At 39.7% G+C, this 27422-nt stretch overlaps 1 protein-coding gene across 2 annotated transcripts in view; it reads left to right on the forward strand.

Moving 5' to 3' along the window:
* The window catches only part of dapk1 (death-associated protein kinase 1), a 100530-nt gene that overhangs the window by 13597 nt on the left and 59511 nt on the right, over positions 1-27422 (forward strand). For both annotated transcript variants that reach the window (XM_055011479.1, XM_055011478.1), the window contains exon 3: positions 23068-23289. In XM_055011479.1, the coding sequence (XP_054867454.1) occupies positions 23068-23289 (222 nt within the window). The remainder of the gene's footprint in view (positions 1-23067; positions 23290-27422) is intronic.

Raw genomic sequence — 27422 nt, forward strand, 5'->3', positions numbered from 1 at the left:
ACATTCATGTTTGAAAGAAGAACTGATGAGGTGTCAGAAATGTGCATACGAAGATGTTTGGCTATAACTTTGACAAACTGCTCAGCTGTGGTTGTTTTGAGCCAAAGTGAGTCCAGAAAGAAGGCGTCAGCTCTCTAGTTATTTCATGCTACAGCACATACGACTGCAACACTCAGCTTAACATGTGAAATGAATGTTACTTGAAGTGCCATCATTTGTGTACTTGCAGGGACTAGGCTTGTGCCTACAGGGATGTCAGTTGGTCTGAGCAGGTGTGTCGTACTCCATAATAATTGAAGAGAGTTTTATTGGCTGTTAAAGAGGGTTTTCTCTTCTTCCACTTTCATTTTTCTGCATTCTTTTTTCCTTTCTGTCGCTCTTTCTGTCACTGAATTATATTCCCATATTTTGTATAAATGAAAACAGACATAAAATAAATATAAGGATATGAGGGAACATTTAAACCAGTGCTTGTGGTCCTTCTAATCCTTACAGAATTTTATGTCAGACATTTTCTGTTGCTTGTTTCTAGGTGGTTTCTTGATGACGTTCTGAGTTGCCTTGGCTATCTTCAAGCTTACACAATCAATCATGCTTGGTTTCCTTGACAGTCCTGTCCTTGATGATCAACCCTTTGTGTCGCCTGTGATGTGTTTTTGCTTTGGGATTATCAAAAGAAAGGACTTGAAGAACTCTATTCACTTTCAAGTAATGTCAGCAAGATCGGACTGGAGGTTAGGAAATTCATTCTGTTAAACTTACAGGCATTAACACAGATAATAAAATACAGTCATCAGTATGTATTTAAATGTCCTCTACTGCCAGCTTTTCATTTTCGAGATTGTGTCATAACAGCAGGGTCACATCAGCGCATACCGTCTTTGAAGAAACCTACAGAACCAGTCTGAGCACCTGCAGACTTTCCCTGAGTCATAGCGGTGTTAACATCCTCGAAACCTGCTGAATGTCAGTTTCAGCAGACGTGTAGAGGCCCTGTTTTGAAAAGCAAGCTCAAAATAAAGCAGGAGACGATAGATGGACCAGCTGAAGCACCAGCAGCCTCCCTCCTCACCTCCTGCTTCCATCGCCTCCGTTGTCAGAACGATGATATTGCACCTCTCTCAATTTGTATGCGCAGCCTGATATCAGGTTGGCTTCTGTATTTGTGCTTTTTGCCCTCCTTTTTTGATAAACAGAGCACATTAGCATTATAGATAAATGGTAAACCACAAACCTTCCTTGTTTTACAGGCCCTGTGAGATTTGTGCAACCAACATGTGAAACATAAGATTAAGTTCAAACGAAAAAGAATGATGCTGGCATTTGGTAGTGTACAATTCAGAGGATCCAAGATGTGTTTACTAGCTTTAAAATCTAAATATTAGAGTTCAGGTCAGATATTGGAAGTCAGTGTTGGATTATTGAAATGGATAACTGCAAAATATGAACAGTTTCTGCTTGATTAAGATTGGACAGTATTCTGTATAGTGACAGATTTTGTGATTTTGATATGAGTTCTGAACTTATTGGGAAAAATCTCTAAACATGATGATGTAATTTTTGCTGCAGGCTGTACCAGGCACACTCCCTTGTTCTGGAGAGTATTGGAGTAGTGCCATTACTGGGTTGTCATTTTTGGTTTTCAGTGAAACTTTTCAACATTGGATGGGTCCCCATGTCCAATGAGATTCACTAAAAAGCAAGTGGTCCTGCCTTTAAGGTTCTGTATTGTATCTCTCATCCAAGAGATTCCACTGTTTTAATTGAGAGTTTAAGATGTTTACAGTCAACCTTGACTCACATGGCTAATCGCCTATTAACTGAAATTTTAGACTGTTCTCTAAGGGATGATTTTTAACAGCGGTGGTTGTCCTCTGACTTTAATTTGGCACCTCTAATCAAGCCAAAAATGTAATTAACTTTCCGCTTTGGCTTATGATCACATAACCGCAAAACTAATGACATCCCTGTTAGAAGTGTACTTTTTGTTTTGGTCCTCATTGACAGAATTTTAAATGAAAAAGCAAAGCATTGTGTCTGCCAAACATTATCATATTAGCATTGTCATTGTGAACTTATTAGCATGCTAATCTAGCATATTTACCTCATAGGATTGTTGTGCTTTAGTCCAAAGAATATTGTGCTGGTATTCATGAAGAAATACACATATCATATGGTTAATAGTAGTGAAAATTGTCAAGCTATACCACTGCTCAGTGAGAGTGAAAATGACCTGGACATCGGCTGGTCTCTGTGCAGATATGAGGGAAGATGACTGCATGATTTGACCCAGTGGCTTCATTGTCAGCAGTGTGTGAAATGTGCAGTGATGTGTGCTTCACTCTGTCGAAAATGATCCCAATCAGTCCCACAAGAACAATAATATGGATCTCAGTCAAGATTTAATGTTCTCTGCTGTTTTTTTAACCAACCAAGAATATGGATTAGAGGTAGTTAATAAATCCTGGTACTTTATGAACGCTATTTATTGTAACGCTCAGGTTTAGTTAATGGAGGCTAATTAGGAGCTTCTCAGTTTATGATCCTGCTCCGCTGTTTCACATTTAATGTTTTTAATCAAGCTAATTATCTCTGCACATGTGTCCAAAACAAGCCCAGATATTCATACATATCCCAGGATGATTATGTTTGTCCAAAAACTGGTCTTCTATGCCACACCTGTGTTCTGTAATAAATTAGAGCAAAACATACCCGCAGGGAATGTGAGTACGTTGTGAATATGTTTTTGCCCTGAGGAGCCTCTGACAGTGAAACTGGCTGTAGATCATAACAGCTCTGAAGATGGTAAAAGAAACCTTTCGCCCCTCTTTACCTTTAAGCACAACGTTTCTATTGTTTGTGCTGCCTTAAAACCTCAGAGCTGGGGGAGGTGAATGGCATTCCTCTGACATGTTGAATGGCTTTTCACTGGGGCTACTAGACAAGGGCAAACACTGCCTGCCTCTCATTTAGCCTCCTGTCAGTAATCTGTCTGTCAGTGGTGTCGCTTATAGTTTTTTTTTGGTTTTTTTTGAAACTGTAACCGTGTTTGTGTGAGACTCCTCCCACCTGAGTCTCATCTGGCTCTAAGGCTGTAAAACAGCCCTGAATGGAAAAAAGTCTACACACCTGTAGAATACTCCCATGGGATCAGCAAAGTTAGAAAGCAAGTCAGCATGGTTAATAAATATTTTTAAAGTACTGTCTCAGCCATTTAAAATGTTTTTTTATCTGTAGACTCATTATTTCATCACTGATACAGCTAATCAGTTCTGTTAAGTGTTTCTTGGCTACCTTGCTCATCTGTCATTGTGTTTCCATGGACACCAGGGTCCCAGTTATGAGGCTTATCCCAGTTAGATCATATTCAGGATATGGTGTTTACTCGGAGTACAGAGAAATCTGTTTTTTCACTTCACTGTTTACATGATAAATACTAGTGTTCTGGTTACTGAATGCTGCTTTCACTGGTGTGATGTTTACAACACAAATTGGAAATTTAATCCAACATTCCTGTAACTGTTAGCCTTAACATTAAATTAATTTGACTGTGGCTATTGAGTCTTAAAGTGGGCTCAGCATGATGAAACGGCAACATCTGGTTATGGATTTAGCTTATCCAACTTAAGGAATTAGCCAGTGCCAAACTGGAATCATGTCTGTCACTGGATGGAAATACACGGCCGTGACTGGCGGAAAGGAGTCATTCTGATTGAGTTCAGTGATCAGGAGTGAAGAGATTTCCGTGTGAGCAGGGCATCTTTTTCCTGCTGTGTGGCATAGTGTCACGGTTTACCAGGGGAAACAACAGGACAAGCATCAGTTCCGTTCCCAATGGGAGTGGCCATACTGTACAAACTGGGCAAATTTTTGCTTGCTTTGGATAAAGCTGTGCTTGTGCAGGTTGTCAGCAGCATCAGAAACTGGGATGAGGTGCAATAGTATCATGATTTTTTCTGGAGTAGTCCAGCTGGGGCAAACTGGAATAAAGGTTCATCCAGGTGTCTGTGATATTACTTCACTTACCTGATCAAACCCAAGATATTCAAGTTTATGTCAAAGCAGTCAGTGAGAGTTAACTGATAACATGAAAGGTTGCCTGCAGTGTAAAATCGTTTGTCCTGATGGTGTTCTTGCTGCCAAGGATTTTAGGATGCTGATGTCCCCAGGTCAAAGCTGGCTGACTTTCAACTGTGTAATAAGACAGATATTGATCCCAGAAACCAACGTATCTCAACCTGCGACTAGGCAAGATGGCACGAAGTTAATGGTGTTTTACAAGTTTCAAAATGTGATTTACCTAGAACTGTATGGAATGAAGACTGTTTTTGTTAAACACAATACACAAGAATAAAATTACCAAATCTTAACTCAGCTCGTATAAATCCTGAGGTTGGAGAGAAATGTTTGACTGTAAAAGTTGAGCTTGAATTCCTAGTCCCCTTTATGTTGCTAAAGCTCTTCTGATCCAGTGGGACCTCTTGGGATGTTCTGTGGCACCAGGACAGTGGCAGTGAATTCTGTGGGTGCTGCGGGTTGCAGGGTGGGACCTACCGAGATTAGTGTTATCCTGGAACATCCCATGGATGCTCAATGAGATCTGGGGAATGTGGAACCCAGGTGAACACCGTAGCTTTGCTGTGTTCCCCGGGCCACTCCTGAGCAGTTTTTGCAGTATATCGGGGTGTATTGTCCAACTGGGTGGCAACTGGCATCAAGGAGTGCTGTTGAACTTTGGGGTTGGAGGGTTGTTTGACCTGCATTGCTTAGGGTTAGGGTTTGGTACGTGTCAAACATCCACATGAATGTCAGGACTCAAAGTTTTGCAGCAGAACATGGTGTTATTCACTTCACCTGTCAGTGGTCATAATGTTGTGGCTGATTGGTGTATAGTGTCATAGAAATAGTTTGGAAACTTGCTTCGCCATGCCAGTCAGAAGCTGGTCTGTGGCCATGGCATTATTAATACTCAGTAAGTTGAACAGGAGTCATAAAAACTCCATCAGGACATCCTGACAAACACACTCGCACACGCACTGCTTACACCCACCCAGGATTATCTACCACACTCTTCCTTCCTACAACCAGCGCTGGTTCCTTTGCTCAGTCTCTGAATCCTGTTGCCGTGGTTACCCTTCCGCTGTACACAATGGCATGGTGGTTGCATAATGTTTTTCTGCCGGTGCAGTTTGTGGCCCACACTACCGCTGAGTGGGCAGGGAGCACTCCAAGCCGCCCTCCCACACTTCGCTCCATGCTAATGAAAAGCTTGGCCTCGCCAGGGAGTTTTCACGCTGAATCATATCGGACAGCAGAGAGCCTGCAGTTTCTTCCCTGCTGCAAAGGCTCCGTCTTTTTGACTTCTGTGTCATTGACTGAACTGCTCAGGTAGTGGCAGGTACAGGTTGATATTATTTTCTACATCTGGTGAGACCCAACAAACCTGGCTGGAAAAGTGCATGAAACCAATGAAAATCTGTCTTCCTGTTGACATGAAATCACAATTAAGATCCTTGACTAGATTGTTTGATGTTTTGGCTTTACCTCAACCATCTAAAGAGTAGTAGAAGACAGTTTTTTTTAATAAGTGTTGATTGTTATTACCTTGTGCTTTTGGGGCAGGAGTTGAAGAGATGTTTTTAAGTTCTCATTCGGGAAGATTGCAGCAGTCCAAGACCCAAATACGTTCAGTTTTCTATTACACAGAGGATTTAAAAGCTAGAGCTAATGAATATTTGACATCCTTTGTAGGAATAAATTGTAGTTTTCTAATAATTATTACTCAGTGAATTATAGTTTCCGCTCCAGTTTTATTGAAATGATCAGTTGATGATAGTAACAGAAATGTCCTGCTTTCAGAGCATAGACTGGGAGGTGCAAGTACAGATTACAGTTTGTCAGCAGTATGTGGTTTCTGTTCTGTCTTTATCTGCTCTGTCATCTCTACTTAACATTTGCTTCAGCACATAAACACCCAACAAGTTGCAAATATAGAGGAAGTGCTCAGAGTTGTACCAACTCCAGCTCAGCAGGAATAGACTGATATGGTGAAATTGGACACTAACAATGGATGGTGTGCAGTGCACTGGGACTTTATTCATCCCCCATGAGCCAAAGACAATTTAATTAAGTAGAGAAGCTGCACTGTAATTGCAGTGACCAGGCACATTTAAAGGGACACATCACACAAAACCAAAGACTATTAGTTCCCTTCTTTTTATATGAGATTCAGATGGAAACTAAGTGTGACCCACATTCTCTCAGTGGTATTTTGTCAGGGGGAAAAGGTCTTGTCATTTTGTAACTGCTTCAAACTATTGCAGACTTTTTTGGGAATCAGTGGTACCAACAATGAGTAACTAGTACAATATGATGTACAGTTAAGCTGAGCTGTTTCCTGTTTCCTGTCCTTGCTCTCACTTTGTCTCAAGTTTTTGTTCTCTAAAGTGCCCAGCAATTTGGCAGGGATGCAGTGAGTTTTTTATCCCCATGAAATATTCATCTCAGATTTTTTAAAAGCAAAATGTGCCATTGCACATCCAGGGTTTATGAGTATGGAGATTGGACAATAAATGTTGAAATGAGTCAAGGTTATTCCCTGCAAGGTGAAAGGGCAGCTAAAATAATGCACAGCGAATATCCCTGCTGGCCTCAGTTTCTAAGTGCTAATTAAAGGATAGTGCAGTATGCTTTAGATTATGAATGAATGTTACACATTACTGTCTCACTTAAAGCCACATTTTGTGTACCCATTTGTTAAAGCTCTACATTCTTACAGTAATGTTTCACCTTGCTAGTGAGCAAATACCTTAAAATACTGCTTCGCGTTATAATATTTAAAGCTTTTTGTCTTTCACCTAATAAAACAGTCTATTCCAGTAAGCAGCACTGAAGTTGTTAATTTTCTTAGAACAAACATATTGATTTGCTGAGATATGCTGTTGTTTGACTTCTGCAGATTTCATGTGAGTGTGTGCATTCAAGGATTTCAGCCTGCTATAAATTCACTAAACTCCTGCATGCAGTTGAAACAGAGGTGACATTATTAACCCGTATTTCCCGCTTCATTCTACTCACCAGGGATGCAAGGCTTTGAAAAAACTGTTGAGTAATGTGATAAAATTCCAGTTTTGGCTACTGGAGGATGTTGTAACAGGTGTGGTCAGATTTAACCTGTGTATGTCACCCACCTGTCCAGGGTTTACTCTGTGATAATTTGGTTTTACAGTGACCTACGACAAGCATCCTGTTCTTCACCTCCGTCTGCCAGACCGACATGGTGATGACTGATCTCATCAGCCAATCACTGTGCAGAATAAAAGCTGCTTTGTCACAAAGCTGCCACGGAGCGAGACTCGTACCAGATTACAGAGCTTCGCTTTTATCTGATGGCTGCATTATCCGACCTGAAATGCAGACCTGTATTTAATGACATCAAATCCCGGTCAGTAAACCACATCCAGAAATTATGTCACACGGAGTGAATTTAATAGGCAGATGTGAGGCAGCAGGGTAGATTAGGTATTTGCCGGGATTATGACGGGGATATCCACTCGATAAACACCAGGGCACACTGGGGCGCCAAAATGGTACTGGCAGGTAAATGCAATTGAGCAAATGCTAATAAATCAGTGTTGTTTTTGCATTATTTCTCTGCAATACTGTTTTACTACCAATGGTGGTAGTGTTTTGGGGGGAAACGTGAAATTTACATAGAACATAGTGTGTTTTTGGTTTGTTTAGTTGGCCTTTTATTCTTGTGCTTTACTGTTTTTTTTTTACTATAATCATTATTTTTCTATTATAATAATGCATCCAATGAGAATATGAAAGTAATGGGACAAGGTGAATCTGAGCTCCCCTCAGACTGACAGAGCTTCATAGTGGGTTTTAGCTCAATATTTACTGTTTTGATTCACTTGAAAAAGTCATGGAAATGCACTCTGCACTCCTGAAGCAGCACTAAACAGCAGTAAGAACATAGCTGTGGTAAGCGTAGTGCACCACGTATCTGCTAAAGAACAAGATATTTTCCTCAGCAGCTGCAACAGACCAAAATCTGAGCTCAAAGAAAATAAATGTTGTCCTATATTTATCAGATAAACAGAAATTTGACTCCAAATGAATGTTTAGATTAATGATTAGGGCAGACTGATTATCAGCCTGGCCAATTATCTGTTCACATATTTAGCATTTTTCTTATTATATGTACCTTTCTTTATGTTCTTATTTGGAGTAGTAACGTAAACCCCCTTTAGACTGAGTACTCAGCAGCAAACAGCAGGTGAATGTAGTGCTGTCGTTGCCTCCTACAGTCATATATTTTCCCCAGTAGTTGGTAAAAAACAAAATAATCGGAGCTAAAACGTGCCAACTGGCTAGAAATTTGTCTTCAAATTAATGACCATGTTGTTTTGTGGCTGCTGGATGCGTAAATAGGCATTTTCTGTATGTCGTATCATATATCAGTCTCATGTCCAAAGCTTATTTCTGACCTCAGGGGCCAATAAAACAAGTATAGAATGTTCAAACAATGTTGTGTGCCATGTGACTTGCTGTGTGTTTTGCTTGTAACTGGGCAACATACACCAAAATGAACAACATCCAAAAAAATGCAACGAAGCGAAACTCACTCTTCGGTTTGCACCAGAGGAACTGTAGGTGAGATCACACTCATTGTGTTCCCACTTATGTGTCATCCTCCATCAGTCCATGTGCATCCGCATCACATTTGACAGAGAAGCTTTGTGTGTGCGGTCTGTGCCTTCCTGGAGCTCTGCGAGCCTGCCTGCTATTGTACTTAACACTTTTCAGCTTTTCAGCACCCTCTCCTATTTCACAGTCATAGTACATGGAGCCAATCAATAGCTGGCTCGGAGTAGTGGAGGGAAGAGGATCCACAATGTAGTACTGGCCACAGTAGCACAAGGAAAGTACTGCTCAAGTTAGGAATCTGCATAGTGACCAGAAACAACGATATATTATATCACAAAAGCACTGACCTTGTAAGCTTCTGCACATATTTTATGTGTTTAGCAAGCAGTTATGTTGTTCTGGTGCAGTTAGTTGGGAGATATTAGTGCTAAAACAATAAGTGAATCAATGTGTAAGGTGTTACCAAGCATAGTGATGCATTTTTATATCATTTATTGAGCGAAAATGCAATTTTTTTTTTATTCTAGCTTCAAAAATGTATGTAATTTTCTGCTTTACCGGGTTTTATATGATTAAAAATATTTTAAAGTTTCACACTGTTGGTTAGAGAAAACCAGCCATGTAATGTTAACAGGTTGGGATGTGGGGACTTTTTTGGTCATGTATTATGAACATTAAAGAAAAAACACTTCTCAAATCTTGCACTGTATGTGTTTCCCTCAAAATATAGACACAGAAAGGCAATAGATTAAGTAAATGCTGTGTAGTGGTTTGCATGAATTCACGATGCCTCAAGAAATTATCAGTGAACTCAGTAGCTTCAAACTAGATTCAAATATTATCTGTCTCTACCATGTTTTAGTTCTCAAAACCAGATTGTATTTTTGTAGAATGATCTGACATTAGTGTCCTTCTCACCTAGCTAGCTTTTCTGTATTTTGTCAAGTTGTTTTAGAAGCTCTTTGTCTGGAAGCAAGTTAAATTAAAATCAATTCTTTGAACATATGAGGTTCTAGTCGAGTGGTTCTGCCTCCTAGATTTGACAAAGATTTACTGAACCAAACAACAGTCAATTATTGATTCTTAAGTGAAGACAGAAAACTTGATGATGATGAACTTTTAGGCAGGATTGCCTGTCAGCAGCCCATCATACAGTGTTGTTGTATTGTACTCTGAGCCAGCAGTAAAGTGTAATCGATGAGTGACAGCTGCATGGTGATGTTGGTGCCAGCAGAGTTATTTCTTTATTTCTTCGATAAATCCTGGATGTGATGGTTTTGGCAGCTACTGTAACTGTACTCGAGGCTGCTGAAAGCTCAGATTTTGTGTTTTTAACTAGAATCCTGCAAGAGAAAGAATGTGTTTTATGCTATTTTTTGCACCAAACGCAGTGTTTAATGTGTTGCTCTATCAAATCAATCAATCAGACTTTATTTATATAACACTTTCCAAACCAATTAAAAGCCATTTTGTCAGTAACTGCTTCACAAGTGACCGACAAAACACAGTATAGTGATGGCTGGTATGGATTTAGAGAATAATGCACCAAAACAATGGAGCAAGACAAAATATTTGACAGTTAGTTACAATGGTAAAATATCTGAATAAATAAAAGATAGTACACTCAACAAAAAATATTAATAAAAGCTACAATATTAAATAAAAATTGTAATAATACAACTGTACAATAGTAATTAAATAAAGCAGAGTATAATAACTAATAATGATGATATAAAATAAAATATGTATAAATACAAAAGCTTATAAAACACTATGTGAAAGCCAGACTGAAAAAGAAAAAACAGAAAATATCACTATTTTCAGCTCTTTTCACACCGTCTGGATGGCTGGAAGGCAGCTTCCCCAAACAGGTGATCTGCTGCAAGAAGGGCTTTCATGTTTTACTCATACATTGTGAGGCAAAGTGTATGTTTTCCGGGTATGTGGGGGACGGTTATCTTAAAATGTCACGATATACATTGCATTACACTCCCACGAGAGTAGGCTGTAATATATAGAGGGATTATGGCAAGATAGAGGTCAAGATTAGGAGGCTGGGTATCGTACTTTGCTTTTGAGGCCCAGTTTACCGAGTCATTACTTACATATTACATTATTCTGCTGTATCTAATGCTGTCCAGACAAGCATAATTCTAGTCTCGAACAAGGCTGGGTCATGCACTGTCTGGCTGATAAAACAAAAGGTTTATTTTCTGCATTTCCGTATCAGGGATGTACATGCATAAAGATGTCAATGAGGTTTCTTCCTCCCTCTGAGATCCAAAAGCCAGCTGGATCATGTGTTAAAATCACCTCTCCAGCAGGGAAAATACAGATTTTCCAGACAGGTAGTGGTGTGTGTGTGTGTGTGTGTGTGTGTGTGTGTGTGTGTGTGTGTGTGTGTGTGTGTGTGTGTGTGAGAAAACTAAATGTATGTGTGTCATCTTCAGCTGCTGTCAAGCCAAGCTGTGCCAGACACCCTGCGTTGACGACTTGAACTTCAAACTGAGCTTGTTATCACCTCATTCTCACTGAGGAAGCTGCCTTTTCAACACAACCCTGTCTATTTACGAAACCTAAAAAAATCTTATGTCACATTTAAATAAGGAATGCATATGTTGCACCGTTCATTGGATTAAATATTGTCAAGTAGAGAACTGTAATGGCTGCTAGGCTTCTTTGAATACAGGTCTTTTTGTCTTGACTTAGCTGCCATCATTGCATTTAATAGTATTTCAATTTAATACTAAGAGTATGTTGTGTTTCTTGCCCATCGCTGTGTTCTGCGGGTTGGACGGTCATATCACCATGTCCAGTATTTGCAGGATTTGTTTCTGCCCAAGAACAGCCCAGGAGGTATCATTGATTAGTTCCTTCTTTCTGCTTGAAGGTGTTGTGATTGATGTGGCAGCAGTAACAATTCGCCAATGCTTGTTGAGTGTTAAAGGAAGTGATTAGGGGCTGCACAATGTATCGTTTCAGCGCTGACACTGAGACGTGCACACAGGATCAAGGTGTGAAATAAAGCACATTTAGTCAACTACATGGTGGTACTACTAATTATTCGACTTGATATAAAAGAAATTGCATTTTCCGTAACTAATCCATAGGATAAGCCTGTCTGATGGACCATAGAACTCAAATTTAAGGGTTCCTAAATTCACTTTTTTCTATTTTTTTTTTTTTTTTTTACTATATTGACAAGACATGGAGTTTTTTTTTTTGACAAGCAGGCTCAGTGCGTACACTGTGAAATGAGCAAGGAACGATAAAAAGGAGTAAAGAGAAACCCATGGAAACATTTCATTCACAGGGAGGATGGTATTGACCAAAGCAGAAAGCTTTTTTGGATGCCTTTTCCAGTGTTACACCATATGAAAATAATCCACACAGCTTTTAAAGGTTTCTTTTAAATTATTTTCTACTTTATAGTACAAATGCACTACCCTACAAAATCACCCCAGTCACTCTAAGATGATTCATTCTGTCCAAGTAGAGGTTTTCGAATTGTTTACTTGAACATTCATTTATCCTTCATATCACAATACATTGCAGAAAAATTAATTACAGCAATATCTTTTTTTCCTTAATATCGTGCAGCCCTACATGGCATCAATAATGGTTTCATGTGGTGTCATCAGTTTGTTGTGTGTCTATCCCATCTGTGTCCTTTCTCCGAGTGTCCCTGGTCCCAGAGCTGGATGCTGGATGCTTCAGATGTGTGGCTGTGTTTTATGGTTCTTGTGTCCCACCCCCCCACCTCTCTATCTCTACCCCTCTATCTGTATCCCTCTATCTCTACCCCTCCATCTCTACCCCTCTATCTGTATCCCTCTATCTCTACCCCTCCATCTCTACCTCTCTACTTCTTCTGTCCCTCTCAACCCGCCCGGCCAGCAGGCAGATGGGTCCCCCCACATTAGAGCCGGGTTCTGCTCGAGGTTTTTTTTCCCTGTTAAAAGGGTGTTTTCCTTGCCACTGTCGCCTTTTGGCTTGCTCTGGGGGTCAGGCATATGGGTTCTGTAAAGCGTCTCGAGACAATTTGACTGTAATTGGCGCTATATAAATAAAATTGAATTGAATTGAATCGCTGTGTCTGTAGGTTGTCATGTCATGTTACAGTGTCCAGCATTTGCAGGATTTGATTTTAACCAAGAATAGCCAGGAAAGTGTCATTGATTAGTTCCTCTTGTTTATTTGAAGGTGTTAGAATCAATAAAGTAGTACTAATGAGTCGTCAATACTTGTTGAGGGTTTAAGGAAGTGATAAGCCGCTGTGAAACTTGACTTAAAGAAAACCATCAACACAAGCAGAGATGCTTTCTTGAGCTTCTCTTTGCCTGTTTAATTGCATTCGTTCCTCTATTATGAGAGATTACTCACTGATTAGTGTCCAAGTATAGAACGAATAAAGTCGGGGGTCTTGACAAAAACAAGAAAACATGGCAACCATCAGTACTGTATAAGCTGAGACTTCCTGACCTTTAGTCCCCAGTTGAACTTAACAAAGGATTACAGGCATCCTAGTTTGTAATAAAGGCCTTCTGTTATAAATTTTATCCTCAAGGCAAAACCAAGATTATGTAAGCGATGTCACTTGAGTTTTGTTGACACCGAACCCTTAATCTGCACATCACAGTACTTCACAGTTCACTGTTTGTGCAGTGAATCTCGCTGCTTCTGTTTTGTTTGTGCTCCCTTATTTTCTTTCTGAGTGCCTCATCAGTTGGCAAGTAAACTCCAATGTTCTGTTCCTTTTCTCAGTCATGTTCATTCATGTTGAAATCATACATTAACAGTTATTTCACATGCCATTAAAGAGCTACAGCTGCTTCTCCTTCTGGGTGCGGCTGCTTTTCCCATGGCAGCTTCAACGGTAAAAGAATAGAATAGAACATGTAGAGGTAGCACAGCAATGTAGAGAACATCGACATGTGCTTATTATCCCCAGACAGGGCTGTTTCCTCTGAATCCTGTACTCAGGCTGTGCTCTGGGATGCATTGTGCTGCGCTGTGTGCTTGTTATCATAAAATGCAACGCCTGCCCACTCCCACTTCAGTGACTTTTGTTTACAAGGCCTTTCTGCTGCTGCTGCTCATTACCACTGAACATTGTTCAGCCCAGTGCTGCCTCTTCTTGACAAGGCCAGACTCTCAGTCTGAGCAGCAACCTCTAACTATCAGCTGGCCGTCCAGGCAAGACTGCACTGATTGGACAGTTCACTAGTGTCCAGCAGTCAGTCCTCTTACAGTGTGCACAAACTCTGTACCATCACAACTCCGGTTTGAAGCTGCCTTGTTTCTTACTGTTTTTAAACCATGAGCCTGCTCCTTTTTGTGAGATCTAAGACCAGAGCTCTTTACCTCAGCGAACAGTAGGTATTCCAATTTGGCATCTTAGGGATGTAGCTGTTTGGTCCGTCATATGTTGAAAAGAATTCAAGATGTACATCACAATTTCCTAAATCTCATGGCTACATTACCAAATGACTCATGTTGTTCAACCAGTTGATCTAAACCCCCAAATATTCAATGTACTTCCCACTTTATGGAAAATATAAACAGCAGATCCTCAGTAGTGTTTGATATTTGTTCTTGTAAGATTATTGATTATTAAAATTGTAGTTTTTTGGGGGGTTAATTATCTAATCATTTATTGTTTCAGCACTACATTACATTCATTTAGCAGCTGCCATAGTAGACAGTGTCTGGCAATTGGTAAGAATAGCTTATTAGATTTGATATCTGCAGCGTGAAGAATTGTCTAAAGGTGGTTCCAGCAGCAGTGCAGTATAATAAGGGTGTCTCTGCAGCGACAAGAAATCCAATTTGCTGTGTTTGCACTGGCTGAACTGATGTTCTTAACCTGGACTCCTGTTGTTTGCATGTAAATTGACTGAGAGCAGGTCTGTTTTGAAGATCAGCGGTTTCTTTGTGCTTTGTATACGCAACTATGCCTAGATGTGTGTACTTTCACCAGTCAGGGCTGCATATAGTAAACTTGAGATATCAGCTGGTGGATTTGGAGGACTGAACTGTCCCTGTCATGTGAACCTGCTGTGTCAAGAGTTAAGAGAAGCACACACCAACACATCTGTTTGCTGCCACAGATAAACACTCTCCAGCCAGCAGTGTTAAGTAATGCACGGCTCTGCGGGGCATTGTCGCACCCAGGCAGCTCTCATCAACACAAACAAACTTTTCCTCTGCTTCCCAACCGGCTTCTTTCCTACCATCCCCTCCCCTCCTCTCCAGTTGCTTTAGAGAAACAAGTAGGCCAAAAGTGGGAAGCCTTGTCTGCTGCTTCAAGCACAACAAAGGGAACTCAGCAATTTGATCCTGCAGACTATCTGAGGTTTTCGCTCTGCACAGGGTTGGGTGGGGGCTGCTCTTGAAAAACAGCCTCCCTGCCTCTGTTTGTCATTGATTCCCAGGAAAGGGTTTTTCTTCTGTGCCTGCTCATTATTTCTGCCCCATCTCTGCGCTTATTCAGCAGCATTCGTGCAAGTCAGAGCTCTCCCTGCACATCCCTGGAGGATGGGAGGGATTTCCCAGCTAGCCCCTGCTAGTAGGAGCATAAGGATTCTGTCGTACAGGGGGGAACCCGCCTCCTTAACTCCTGTTAACTTAGCTGTAAGCTATTTTTAAGGGCTAAGTCTCAGCTATAAGAAAGAGAAACTCTAGCAGGGAAAGCGTGTTTGATTTTCAAGGCAGTATTTGGGTTTTGGTTTCCCTCCACTACCTCACCAAGGGAAGAGAGCTCAGTTGAATCGCTGCCATTTTCCCTTGTTTGTATGTGTGTGCAGCTGGTGTTGTTAACGAAGGGTGGGCTCACTTTCCCTTCTCTTTATGAGCATACAGTGGGAGAGCTTTGGAAAAAAACACAAGGGTAGAATTTGGGTTTAATTCCCACAGGCGAGGCAGAGTTTTGTTTTTTTTTTTCCCCCTCATTTACCTTTTAGCATATTAAATGTGATGATGGTAACAGGATAATGACATAAAAAGGTTTATTTTTGTGGACTAATATTGGTTTTCTGCTATAACGAGGATTGTTATTGTTTATGAATAAATTATCTGCAGTAGTAACTCTGTATGTTAACTTGTGAACTACATTGTTGATGCAGACTCCTCCAGCATTCTGCATGTAGTGGTGTTTTGTTTGGCATCATAACTTAATTTGATTTTGCACTCTGCTTAGCTCAGTAAAGATAAGAATCTGCATTGCAAACATTTACACAATAATGCTGAAAGTGCTGTCAGATCTTCAACACTTATCTGTCTTACTGTGTACCCTCACAGGATTAAAAAAATCTACTTTTCACCTTTGAAAATCGATTACCAAGTAATTTTTTTTGTCTTTGCTGCATTGCGTCATGCAGTTTTACACACATGCATCTCAAAAAACCATTGAAAGGCAATATTAAGTGCCTTGCTACTGGACAGTTTCATGTTGGTGGTGGAGGGAGAAGGACTTTTTTCTACACCTACAGATTTCTCTCCAAAGATTCCCCACCTCTGCCGTTCTTTAGAGATAATAACATAATTACTGTTGCTAAATTTGGGCTTCTGTGTCTGGATCTGCCCTGTCTGTTACCCAACCAGAGAAGAGATTTTGCCACTATTCCACCTCCTCCCATCATGAAGCAATTCTCCAGAGTCACTGTTCAGCTTTACTGCAGGTCTTTGTTAAAGCTCAACCTGACACCTGACAGGTGCTTTTACAGAATAGTCTGTGTAATTAAGTCATATAACTTTCTGTAAGCATTACATGGCTTGTTTTTGCTCTTTGGTTGCAGTAATTTTATGGTGCTTTCTAAATTTTTCGGTCCTGCTGTAGTGTAAAGTTCAGAAAGTATTAATGTAAAATAAATTATGGTATTCAGAATTGGACAGATGCACTTTGTGTACAAACTTGCGTCTTTTTCTTGGGTGAATTGTATAGAACATAACAAATGAAACTGCACAACTTGACCTTTCCAGCAATGCTGCGTGCTTGTCTGTGCAACCAAGTGTCAGGGATGAAAAACTGTCTTGAATTTACATCAGATTAATTCATTTACAACCTGCATGCAGCTTTGGGTCCATGACAACACCCATTACTTTTGTTAGAGTTTCTCATGAACTTGTAATTGCATTGATATGTTAATATTTACATATGTTAATTTTAATGTTTTTTTCACTTGATAACATTTTAAAACATGCAAATGTTATCAAATCAAGCGTATTACAAAAATGTGGTAGCCCTTATAATGATCAAAATAAAGTAAAGGCAGTAAAATTACTCTGAAAATTACCACAGGGATCATTGGATTAAATGTGTATTTTGTCATTCTGTTTATGACATGACTTTTGATATTTCAATAATTACTTGACTAAAAATTATTTTGCACTGATCTCAAGATATAGACAAATTTGCACCAGGGTATTTGGGACTGGTTTGATCTGGCTTAAATTTGTATGCACAAGGCTTCAACTGGCCCATTTAAGTGTCAGGCAGCATAAGAGCACTTACAAAATATCACAGAATATTTCCAAGTGTCTGAAATGGTTTCTTTTGTTCTGCAGAGAGCCTTTCAATGTTTGTAATTTGGACTGGTTTCTGTTTTTTATTTGTGCTCAAACCCCTTAGAAATTCTCTAAATCCAGATGCACGTGTGTGTTTTGTGTCACTAGTTGATTCACTGGACAAGTAAAACCATAAAATGATTGCAAGGATGTAAGAGTGCAGCACTGACTGGAGAAGATGTGAAGAAAATAACAGTAACTTCAGGAGAGTCACTGCAGAACTGCACAGATGGTTTATAATGAAGAGCAGGAAGTCTGTTGTGTTCTCCTTTTTCATCCTCAACAAGATTTTCACAGCAGTTCCCATGACTTCACAGATTACGCTTTCCTCTGCATGGACTTTGAGCCGTGGAAAGTTTGAGAAAGATGCAGCGATGGCCACTTGCTGTTGCTGCAGATGCTGTTTACGTTTCATCAGATGCCAGCATATTGTGGCTTTTCTATTTTTCACAAAGTTACACATTCAGCTGCTGATCTAGCTGGTCTCTGAGATACATTTTCTCTTTTAAAATGTGTTGTAATTGCTTTACATTTGCACATTTCTTACTAAAATAACAATCCTTTAAAGTATGATAACATTCAGAAAGCAGTCAGCAGCTTATTGCAGCTTCACTCAGCCAGTCATGTGTGTAACAGGTGTTAAGTCATCAGATTGGGCAGGTGTGTGTGCATGTCCATGTATTATATCACGTTGTGAACAACAGCCCTCTAATCTCTTCTGTCTGTTTCTCTGGAAGAAACACATCAAACCCTGATGTCTGCTCGGAGGCCTGAGTGACAGAGGTGGCAGCAACAATAGGGCGAGGCCAGACTGGATCGGGGTTGGATGTGTTATTAGCATGAGAAAGACCTCTTCCTCAGCTCTGTGTTCCTCTTCACATTGTCGTCTTTGTGTCTTTGGCTCAGTCGCAGGACAAGTCACTTCGTAAAGAGAGAGTTTCTCAGCAAACAGATTTCTATTGCTCACAATCAGATTAGCTCTTGTTAGTTTAAATGATGACTGCTTTAATGATTGTTTGTTAACTGGTTGTTCAGTTTGTCTTTTGTTCATTTGGTGAGATCTGCTGTCCATTCTCACAATAATGCCACCGAATTTGAAAATGTGTAGCTTAATGAATTTGTTGACAGCGCATGTCCACATTACTCCAACACACACGAACATGCACATACACTTGAACTGTCAGTCAAAGTGGAATAAGCCCAGATTCTACTTTAAGCATTTCCTCAAAACCATATTCAGTGCAAATTCTAAGCCAGCAGGCAGATGGCCTCATGGCTTTATGGGTGTATTTAGCAGCTGAAAGGAAAAATGATAGGAAAAAGCGCTATGCCTTCTTCTGGAATAGCGCTTGTGTGTTTCCTCTGCAGTTGCTTGTACATGGTGTTGTTGTGGTATGCCATCAAACTTTTGCACAGTGCCCAAACCATCTTTTTGTTTTGTGATCATTTGCATACTTCCATAATTTTGAAGCTTTGGCTCTTTGGAAACTTTCGCACTAAACCAAGTTGGACTGAGTCAACCAATGATTGGAGCCAAACACGCAGCATGATGCAGCAATTACTGAGTGATACAGAAGAAAAGCATTTCTTATATTTGCATTTTCAGTGTGGATGTCATCGCTTATGTTTATTAATACAATTCTTCAGTGTAGCAAGTTGCACAATGTAGTGGACTTCACATGTATGAAACAGAAGTTTAAGCAACAGTGTCAACATGCTACCAATCCAGAAATTATTTGTAGTCCTGGTTAGCGCATAGCATTCATGATTTATCAATGGCAGAAGCCTCTTCCTCGTAGTAAGCAGTTATAGAGAGACTCGGAGGAACAGATTCGAGCTTTTTTCACTTCCAACTCACAAAAGCATGATTTATAAAAGCACACTTTAAAAACATTAAAAATCATTGGGTCTTCTAGAATGGGTTGATTAGAGAATATTTGTGCAGTGGTTTTGCATAAAGATCATTCTGGTCAACTTTAGTCACTGAACCTACAAATAAGCTTTTCTATATTACTGCAGACAAATTAAGCAACATTCAGTGGCAATCAGTGCATGATCCACGAGTAGTCACTACATCAGGGAGCTGCCAGCACCAACTAATAGTATCTGCAGCGATGTGCAACTACTTTTTCTCAGTGCTTATTGTTGTTAAGCAAAATTAAAGAGCAGGAAGGAGAGATTCATCCATATTTTAGCCATTTTATCTTGTTTTCAGTGTAAGAAGCAGATTTCCAGACTCTTAACTGACAAAATCTGAATCTTGTCCTATTTTTCCACTCGGCTTCAGGCAGCACTTATTGGCCTTTTAGAGGCATAGCAGTTATAGGTCAGAACGGGGTGATGTTTTTGTCACTGATACTTCCTAAGGGGAATTTGCTGATGTCTTTTTTCCTTGAAAGCTCCACTACAGCTGGCAGCGCCGGAGTCTAGATCCTACATTTATCATCAAATACTAGGAGACTCAGTGTAGAGCAAGAATTAAGGAAGGAGACCTAAAGCTGAATCACTAAACTGCTTCCTGACAGCTGTGCACTCTGGTCTTGGCAGGACTGTGGGAGTCAGATGACGGCACAGGGCTCTCGCTTTATTGTGGCCATATTTTTTGGCCAAGGCAGAGGAAGCTTTTGCCAGATAGCTCCTCTGTGGTGAAAATCTTGCAGTGGAAATATCAAAAATGAGACAGAATGTTTCACTCTCCCTCGCTGTCTCTCGTTTTCTCTCACCCGTCTTTCTCTCACCCCCTACTCCCTCGTTCTCTGCCTCCCTCTGTGGGTGTTTGGTACACTAAGTGCTTCATGATTGCTAGGGCCGTGAGGAGGCACAGTCAGCGGAGGCGTCAACAGCCCTCAGCCAAGTGTCCTTGCTTCCCCGAGTGGTTTTTCTGGCAGTGTTTTGGTCGAGTGACAGTGGAGTCAGCGTTATCCAGATAGCCGCATTCAGTAACTATTCTGCATGGCAACATGGTGGCAGAATTTCCAGAACAGCCTCTGTGTTGTTCATACATAGACTACCGTAATTTGTCACGCAGGCTTGCCACATTAGGATTGCTTAAACAATGAAAGTGCTTATGTGTGCTCTTCAGAAATCAGACTGTACACAGTGTTTGTCTCATTCCTTTTGCAGCAGGCTGTTACTTGTAAAATACACGAGGACCTGTAGGGATACCACACCTGAGCAGGTGAGAGTTTATATTAGAGCTGAATGATATGGGGGGAAATCCAAACATCAGCTCAATATTCACCATGCAACAGATTTAAAACATGATGGGGCATTACGACATGAGACGGCAACAACAAGCGTGACTGTCACACAAAGAGGATGGCGTGAATTTGTAAAACCATTCCTACAACTGAAAACCGGAACATGTTATGCTGAATCGCAGCCTTTTAGGATTTGCTGGTTGTTTCAAATTGCGATTTGAAATCGATTAATTGTTCACCCTTAGTTCAGGTCTATGCACAACAACACCTTCTTTATGTTGAATGTTAGCGTATTTCTCAAGGAGATCCAAACTGTTGTGATCACATTGCTAAATCTGTCTGTCCCAGAGGGCAGTATTTTCTGTCTGCTACTTCATGTTGAGTACACAATTTTGAAATAGTGAATCAGTCCCTTCTCAGTTTCCAAAAGACCAAGTTTACATCATCATAATTGGTTGTTTTGTTTGACTAAGATTCTAAAGTCCAAAAATATTCAGTTTATTAGTAGAAAAGTTGAAAAAAAACAGGAAATATTACATATTTTTAAAGCTAGAACCAGAGATTTTTTTTGTTAGTTTTGGTTTAAAAAATATAACATTACGTAAAACATTTTCTCATTTATCTCATTTATTTAACATTTTGAATATTTGATTAATATGAATGAATCAATAGTTCCTAATGTTTCAATGCCGTGTAAAATATGAACAATATATATGACCATTTCTAAGGGTTTATTGGTAAATACACTGTGATTTTATCTATTAAATGAATCGTAAATATTTTACTAACGTTTTATAGGAAGTCTGCTAAAGTTTTTGAATAACATTTAGGAATGAGGATGTAAATTTGGTACTTTTGTAGCCAATACGTTACATGAACATAATATTGAGTAGCAACTATGGTTGATCAATCTAAAAATCAGCTTTTCAGCAAACATGGTATTTTGCCCTATGTCAGTTGTTTCGTAACTTAACTTAATCATAACTTTTTTATTGGAAATAATAGAAGATAAAAGCTCCGGGCTGCCCTTTAAAAGAGTATAGTCGAGTGTTTGAGGTGTAGAATTGTTGCTTGGATGTTTGTCAGCTGTGTTAATGTAGCGCAGAGCTGTGATTTCTGTCACTGTGCCGCTGACACTGAGGGCTGTGCTTCTTGGCTATAATTTACACACCGTTGTCACATTGGTTACAGGGACTGGGTTTTTGTTTCTCTGTGCCAGAGACATTATGTTTTTGTGTTCGCTGTCTGTCCATCCTATTCTTGTTAACACAATAAATCACGAATGCATCGGAGGGATTTCCTAAAATTTAGCACAAACGTTCCCTTCAGGATGACATGATTCGAATTTGGCAGTCAGACGTGAAATTCCCTGTGACCTCATGTCTGTCCCCTTTTTTGTGAACACGATATACCAAGAACGCCTGGAGGGAATTTCATTACATCCAGCACAAATGTCTGCTTGGATGAACTGAGCATTTGGTCATACCTCAAGATTTCATTCTCTAATTATGTCAGTATTTCACACAAGCGTCTGATCAGCATAATGATGACAACAGTAATGACCTTTTATATTCAAAAGGTCAAGTGACTGACTGACTGGTTGGTGGAGGCATACAGATGCAAGGCTGCAATTCAAGGTTAAACTCTGTATAGATGCAATAATTCTCTTTTTTTTAACTGCAGAAACAGTTTCACTTGACTGACCTCTCTCTGTACATTAGAGACATATTTAAGCATCAAAAGAGAAACAAAGGGACGAGATATAAGATTTGAATGTTGTTGTATGCCTGAAACGCCTCTTTAGATTGACCTGATGCTGCACTGATTTGGATCTGAATACACGGTGGCGTCTTTGTTCTGCTTTCTGCTTTGTTCTGCCTTTTTAATTGCCCCCTCGGGACAAATAAAGTTTTCTGAATCTGAATCTGAATTCATTGCTATTTCTGTTTCCAGGCGGCGCTGGCCATGATTCATCCACCAGTTATTAATTAAAGCTGTTTATGATCAACAGTTTAAATCCCGCCCACTCGTTTTGGCTCAGATGACTGTGTTTACCACATTGAAACTGATACATGTACAGCCGAAAGTCTATTTTTTTAACTATTGTTGGATATTAGTGAATCCTGTGGCATTGAACGGAGTGTTCTAACAGCTGATTGATCAGTTCACTCTATCTAGTATGTCTTTCCTGCTAGCTTCCTCTGTTATTTGTTACCAAATTGTGGTTTCCAAATGTGTTTCATGTTATTTTTTAAGTATTTTTTATGGAGTTCTGTGCAAACTTTTAAGTTTGATTAGTTTATACAGTGGAGAGGAATGCTGGTCATGATATCATCATTTTGGAAATGCATTTTTTTTTCACTTTCTTGGTAAGAGTTAAGTGACTAAATATACACCTCTCTCCTATTAATATTGTAAACATGAAGCTATAGCCAACAACCAGCTAGCTTAGCTTAGCATAAAAACTGAGTGAAACAGTTAGCTTGGCTCTTTCGAAAAATAAGAAAATAGGCCTACTGGCACCTCATTGCCTTTTCTGTTTTATCTGCATTATACAAATGAGATAAAACTTGCCAATTTATGAGTTTCAGAGGTGATTATTGGTGGATATCGGAGCACTGACACTGTCTTCTCCTCTGTTTCACAGTGGTCAGTTTGCTGTGGTCAGAAGATGCCGGCACAGGAACACAGGTGTGGAATACGCCGCCAAATTCATCAAGAAGCGGCGCAGCAAGTCGAGTCGACGAGGGGTGACGAGGGAGGACATAGAGCGTGAGGTGAACATCCTGAAGGAGATCCAGCACCCGAACATCATCACGCTGCACGAAGTCTTTGAAAACAAGGCTGAGGTCATCCTGATCCTGGAGCTGTGAGTGGACTTGTCTTCTTCTACATTCACCACAACTTGTTTTTACTGCAGAATTAGAAGTTCTGTTGTTGCACAACACATCAGATGAAGCTTTAAAAATGGTTACACAAGAATTCCAATTAAAAGCAAGTATATTTAAAGATTTAAAGGAAATATATGATTTTGAAATTTGGTCACTGTACCATACTGCACAGGAGACATTTGTGAGTTCTCTATACTTGTAGCCATGGTTGTGCTGTTTCCATAGAGGTGTAGGACTTTAAACTGCAGTGAAAAATGAGTACACAGTGAGTACAAATGTGACAGGAGCAGAAACTGCTTAGAGTTCAGAGGGTTTAAATTAAATGGGTACTCGAGAGGTTTTGTATTTTACTAGCACTAGACTTTTAAAAAAACAGTTGGACATTGTGGAAAGAAATCTGAAGCTCAGTCCAGTGTAACCCAGATGACATTAGCAAACTTTAGAAAGCTCCCTTCACAACCTGAAAAGTTTGTTCCACTGTTTTCCCATGGTGAATAAACTGTCGAATGGTGCCATAAAAATCAAATCTAAAAGCTCACTTGTTTAGGACGAGTTTCTAAAAGCATAAAATAATTTTCGGATGTTGTTTTCAAATGCTAGTCATCCGTGTTCAGGGTAAATTGCTCAGAAGCTGTGACAGTCGCTATAACCTGTTAGGTGTTCTGTGACACAATGCTTCTTTTTCTTTTTTCTTAGTTTTTTCTTTTTTTAACTAAGCACCGGTTAGACCAGTTCTACCAGCCTACACGTGACTCCAAGCACTGTAAGATCAGTTCTGTTTGAAAAAGTATCCAACTGACACACTTATTCAGAGCAAATAAGCCCAGGAGCAGAATAAAACAAACCTCAATTACTGGGTCACCTTGCTGCCAGCAGTGATGAACGTATTGTTGAAAGCCACAGTTGCCTGACAACATTCCTGACCATTGACCACATCAGACAGAGGAAGGAATAACAAACACAGAACCTGTCCAGGCCTACAGCACAGTGTGTGTGTGTGTGTGTGTGTGTGTGTGTGTGATTAATAAGTCCATGGTTCATCTCCAGCTCAGTATAGTAAATTTGTAGAGCAGGTTGCCATGGCTACAAATAAAAACTCATCTCCTTGTCTTATATTCTTTTATAGCTCACATCTTTTAAGGTGGATACTTAACACTGAATTCCATTAGCTTTGCACATAACAGGGCAAAAATGTTCTTCTTTAATTTTACAAGCTGTTTCTGACAATACTTTAGACAACAAAGAAATTAAATTAAGAGTCAGTAATTATGCTAAATTGCTGTATCGTGCAGAAACGGTGAACTTTCAACAGTCGCTGCAGGCTGTCAGTACTGAAAATGTGGAACTTGTCCTTTTGGACTTCTCAAATATGTGTTCAAGTGCTTTAATGTTTCTTCATTCCTGAAACGTGAAACAAGACCTTAACATGAACCCTTCCTACTCCTCACTGGACTCACACACAGCTTTATGGGCTGTTAAATTACAATTTCAAACAGTGAAAACATTAAAAAAAAAGCTAGGTCATATCCATGTAATACCTCTCACTATCAGTTTTCTGAATACATTTGCAGTATGAAAATACTCTTTTCTTGCACAATGATCTTTGGGGTTATATTGTCTTATTTAAATGTCTTTCATATTTTTCCATTGCCACTCCATATTTATCATATTTTTAATCTGAAGGGTCAATATCTTTTCAAAATTGAGCTAAAAAATTTCTGTAAATCTACTTCAGATATATCAGTCCAGCTATGCAGCACATTTAGTTTGTAATAATGCTCAACATTCTCAAGTTATTGACAATATAAAAGCATGAATGATCTGTTTTTGTGGAGTTGTGTAGCACTGGATGGCTTTATTTACATAATCTTTCCGTGTGACATCTTTTCCAAATTTTTTAATTACTTAAATTCTAAAACATGACTACAAAGTGTCAGTGAAACTTAAAGAGAATTCCAATTTATTTCAAACTTGCTTATTTCCCTTTAATGTGGGTATTGTGGCTCTACGTGTCATGCTACCTGCACTCTTCACCTCCATTGTAAAGATATCAATTAACCTGAGCTCCCTGCAGCTTTCTAAAGAAAGCTGATTTTTGCTAGATTTATTTTAAACAGTCTCACTGAAAGTAAACACAGAAATTAGCCGCCTGCAACAGACATTTTTCTAACCGTATTAGCTTTTGCTGACCATATGGAGAGCTGAGTGTTAAAACTGGCCAGTATTTGCCTTTTCTTCTCCAGGATGGCAGCGTCTATCAAGTCTGCAGTTTATTCAGCTGCAGGTCTGTCACTGATATTAGTCTCATCCATGAACAAATGAAATTTTCCCAGTCAGCAACAGTTTTCGCCCTCATTCAGCAGCAGATCAGTGAGCATTTAGTGTCAACACAGTGTCTTTCAGGACACCCTGTTGTCTTTCTGCCTCCATCCCCTCACTACAGGTCAGCCTTATACATGTAAACAAACCAGAGGATGTCAGTGATAAGGTCGCTTTGCAAGTATCCTTGGACGGAGATTGGTGCAGTTAGAAAAATATCTGTACCAGGCTGCTAATTCCTGTGTTTAACAAATATTTAAGTCCCCTGAACCTTTTACAATAGGGAAGAACAGTGCAAATTTAGCATTGTTTATTAGTGGAAAATAGATCAGGTTAAAATAGATAGTAGTTTTCTTTAAAGAACAGGTGAAAAGTGATGACGTCACTGTACATTATCCATAAATTTCATGTGTGATTACCACAGTTACACCTTAAAAATCAGCATTCCTGAAGCCTGTAGAAGCAGTTTGTAGCTGGATGGTTGCTAATGCTTATAACAGGAGGGTAGCTCTGGGTGGACTGGGCTCTGTTACTGGTGCGTCTTTAGGGAGGTTGGGGTGTTGAAACATCTCATTTGTCCACGATGTCTCTCAGCCGATCAGCCTGAACCCTCCAACCATTCTGAAGACCGCTCCTTTATCTCTCCCTCTGTTCCAGATGGCATCCATCCTGCGTGTTGTTTTCCTCCATGTAACACCCCCACAGCACATACTGCATCTCACACATTCAGGCTTTGCTCTCTCTGATTATGTTGCTCATTTCCATGCTGCATTGTTTAACTGTGTCAAGTTTAATTTCAGTACGTAATTAGGTGTAATTAACCCCTTGCAGGACCTCCTTTTTTGTTACAATCCCCGAGCTGATTTCTGACAGCAGAAGTCGGCCTAAAAATATTTCATACTTTGTCTTCTTAGCTTGGTTTTAGCCTCTTTCTGACATTGAGAGACTTAAAAAAAAAACCATGGTTTCTCCATCATTTATAATACTTTAATTACCCTAAAAGCATGACTCGTTCGCCACTGTCTGCAGCATGGCAATTCCTTTTCCCGACTCATTTGTCATGGGTGATTTGGCACATTGATTCTCAAACTTATTTATCTCAAGCACATCCAGAAAGATGGACTCAGAGCTACTGACAGCGATGAGGTTGTTATGTCAACCATTCAGTTGTGTCAATCATTGTTATGTCAGTCAGGCTGTGTTTGTGTGTGTGGGTTCGTTGCTATGGGGTGCCAAGACACCACACAGTAGCTTTTTCTTCCTGGGTTTGGTTGTTTGGTTGTATAATTCTGTAAATTGTCACAGCAGCTGTAATTGTCCTCTCTTCAGGTAAACAATAAATGGAAATTATAGAAGCTGTATAATTTGTTTGATGGAATATAGGTCTTTTCTCGCACAGCTTATGTCTCTAATTAAGTAGAGCGATGCAATTTTTCTACCGTGCATTTAATCTGTTGACGTGTAATGGAGCCGCTAATTTTCACTCATCACTAATCAAAACTCAGAATCTGAATCCATGGCTTAACATCAGGGTTTAGGAGGAGATTCTATCAGTTAAATTAAGCAGGCAGGCAATGACTCAGTTTTAATGCCAAGCTTGTACCATTTATTCTGTATAGCTGCTGCCAGTTCTCTAAAAAGAAGACAGTGTTGAGACATTCATTAACTTTTTATTCTGCCTTATGTAATGGAATTGACTGACAGCCGTGATGGGGTCTTACACTGCAATTTACAAAGTGCCAAACTTCAGAAGAATTTGCCTGAGTTTTTATTCAGTAAAATTTATCTGCTG

Source organism: Amphiprion ocellaris, chromosome 6 (assembly GCF_022539595.1).
Source record: "Amphiprion ocellaris isolate individual 3 ecotype Okinawa chromosome 6, ASM2253959v1, whole genome shotgun sequence".
Lineage (NCBI taxonomy): Eukaryota > Metazoa > Chordata > Actinopteri > Pomacentridae > Amphiprion > Amphiprion ocellaris.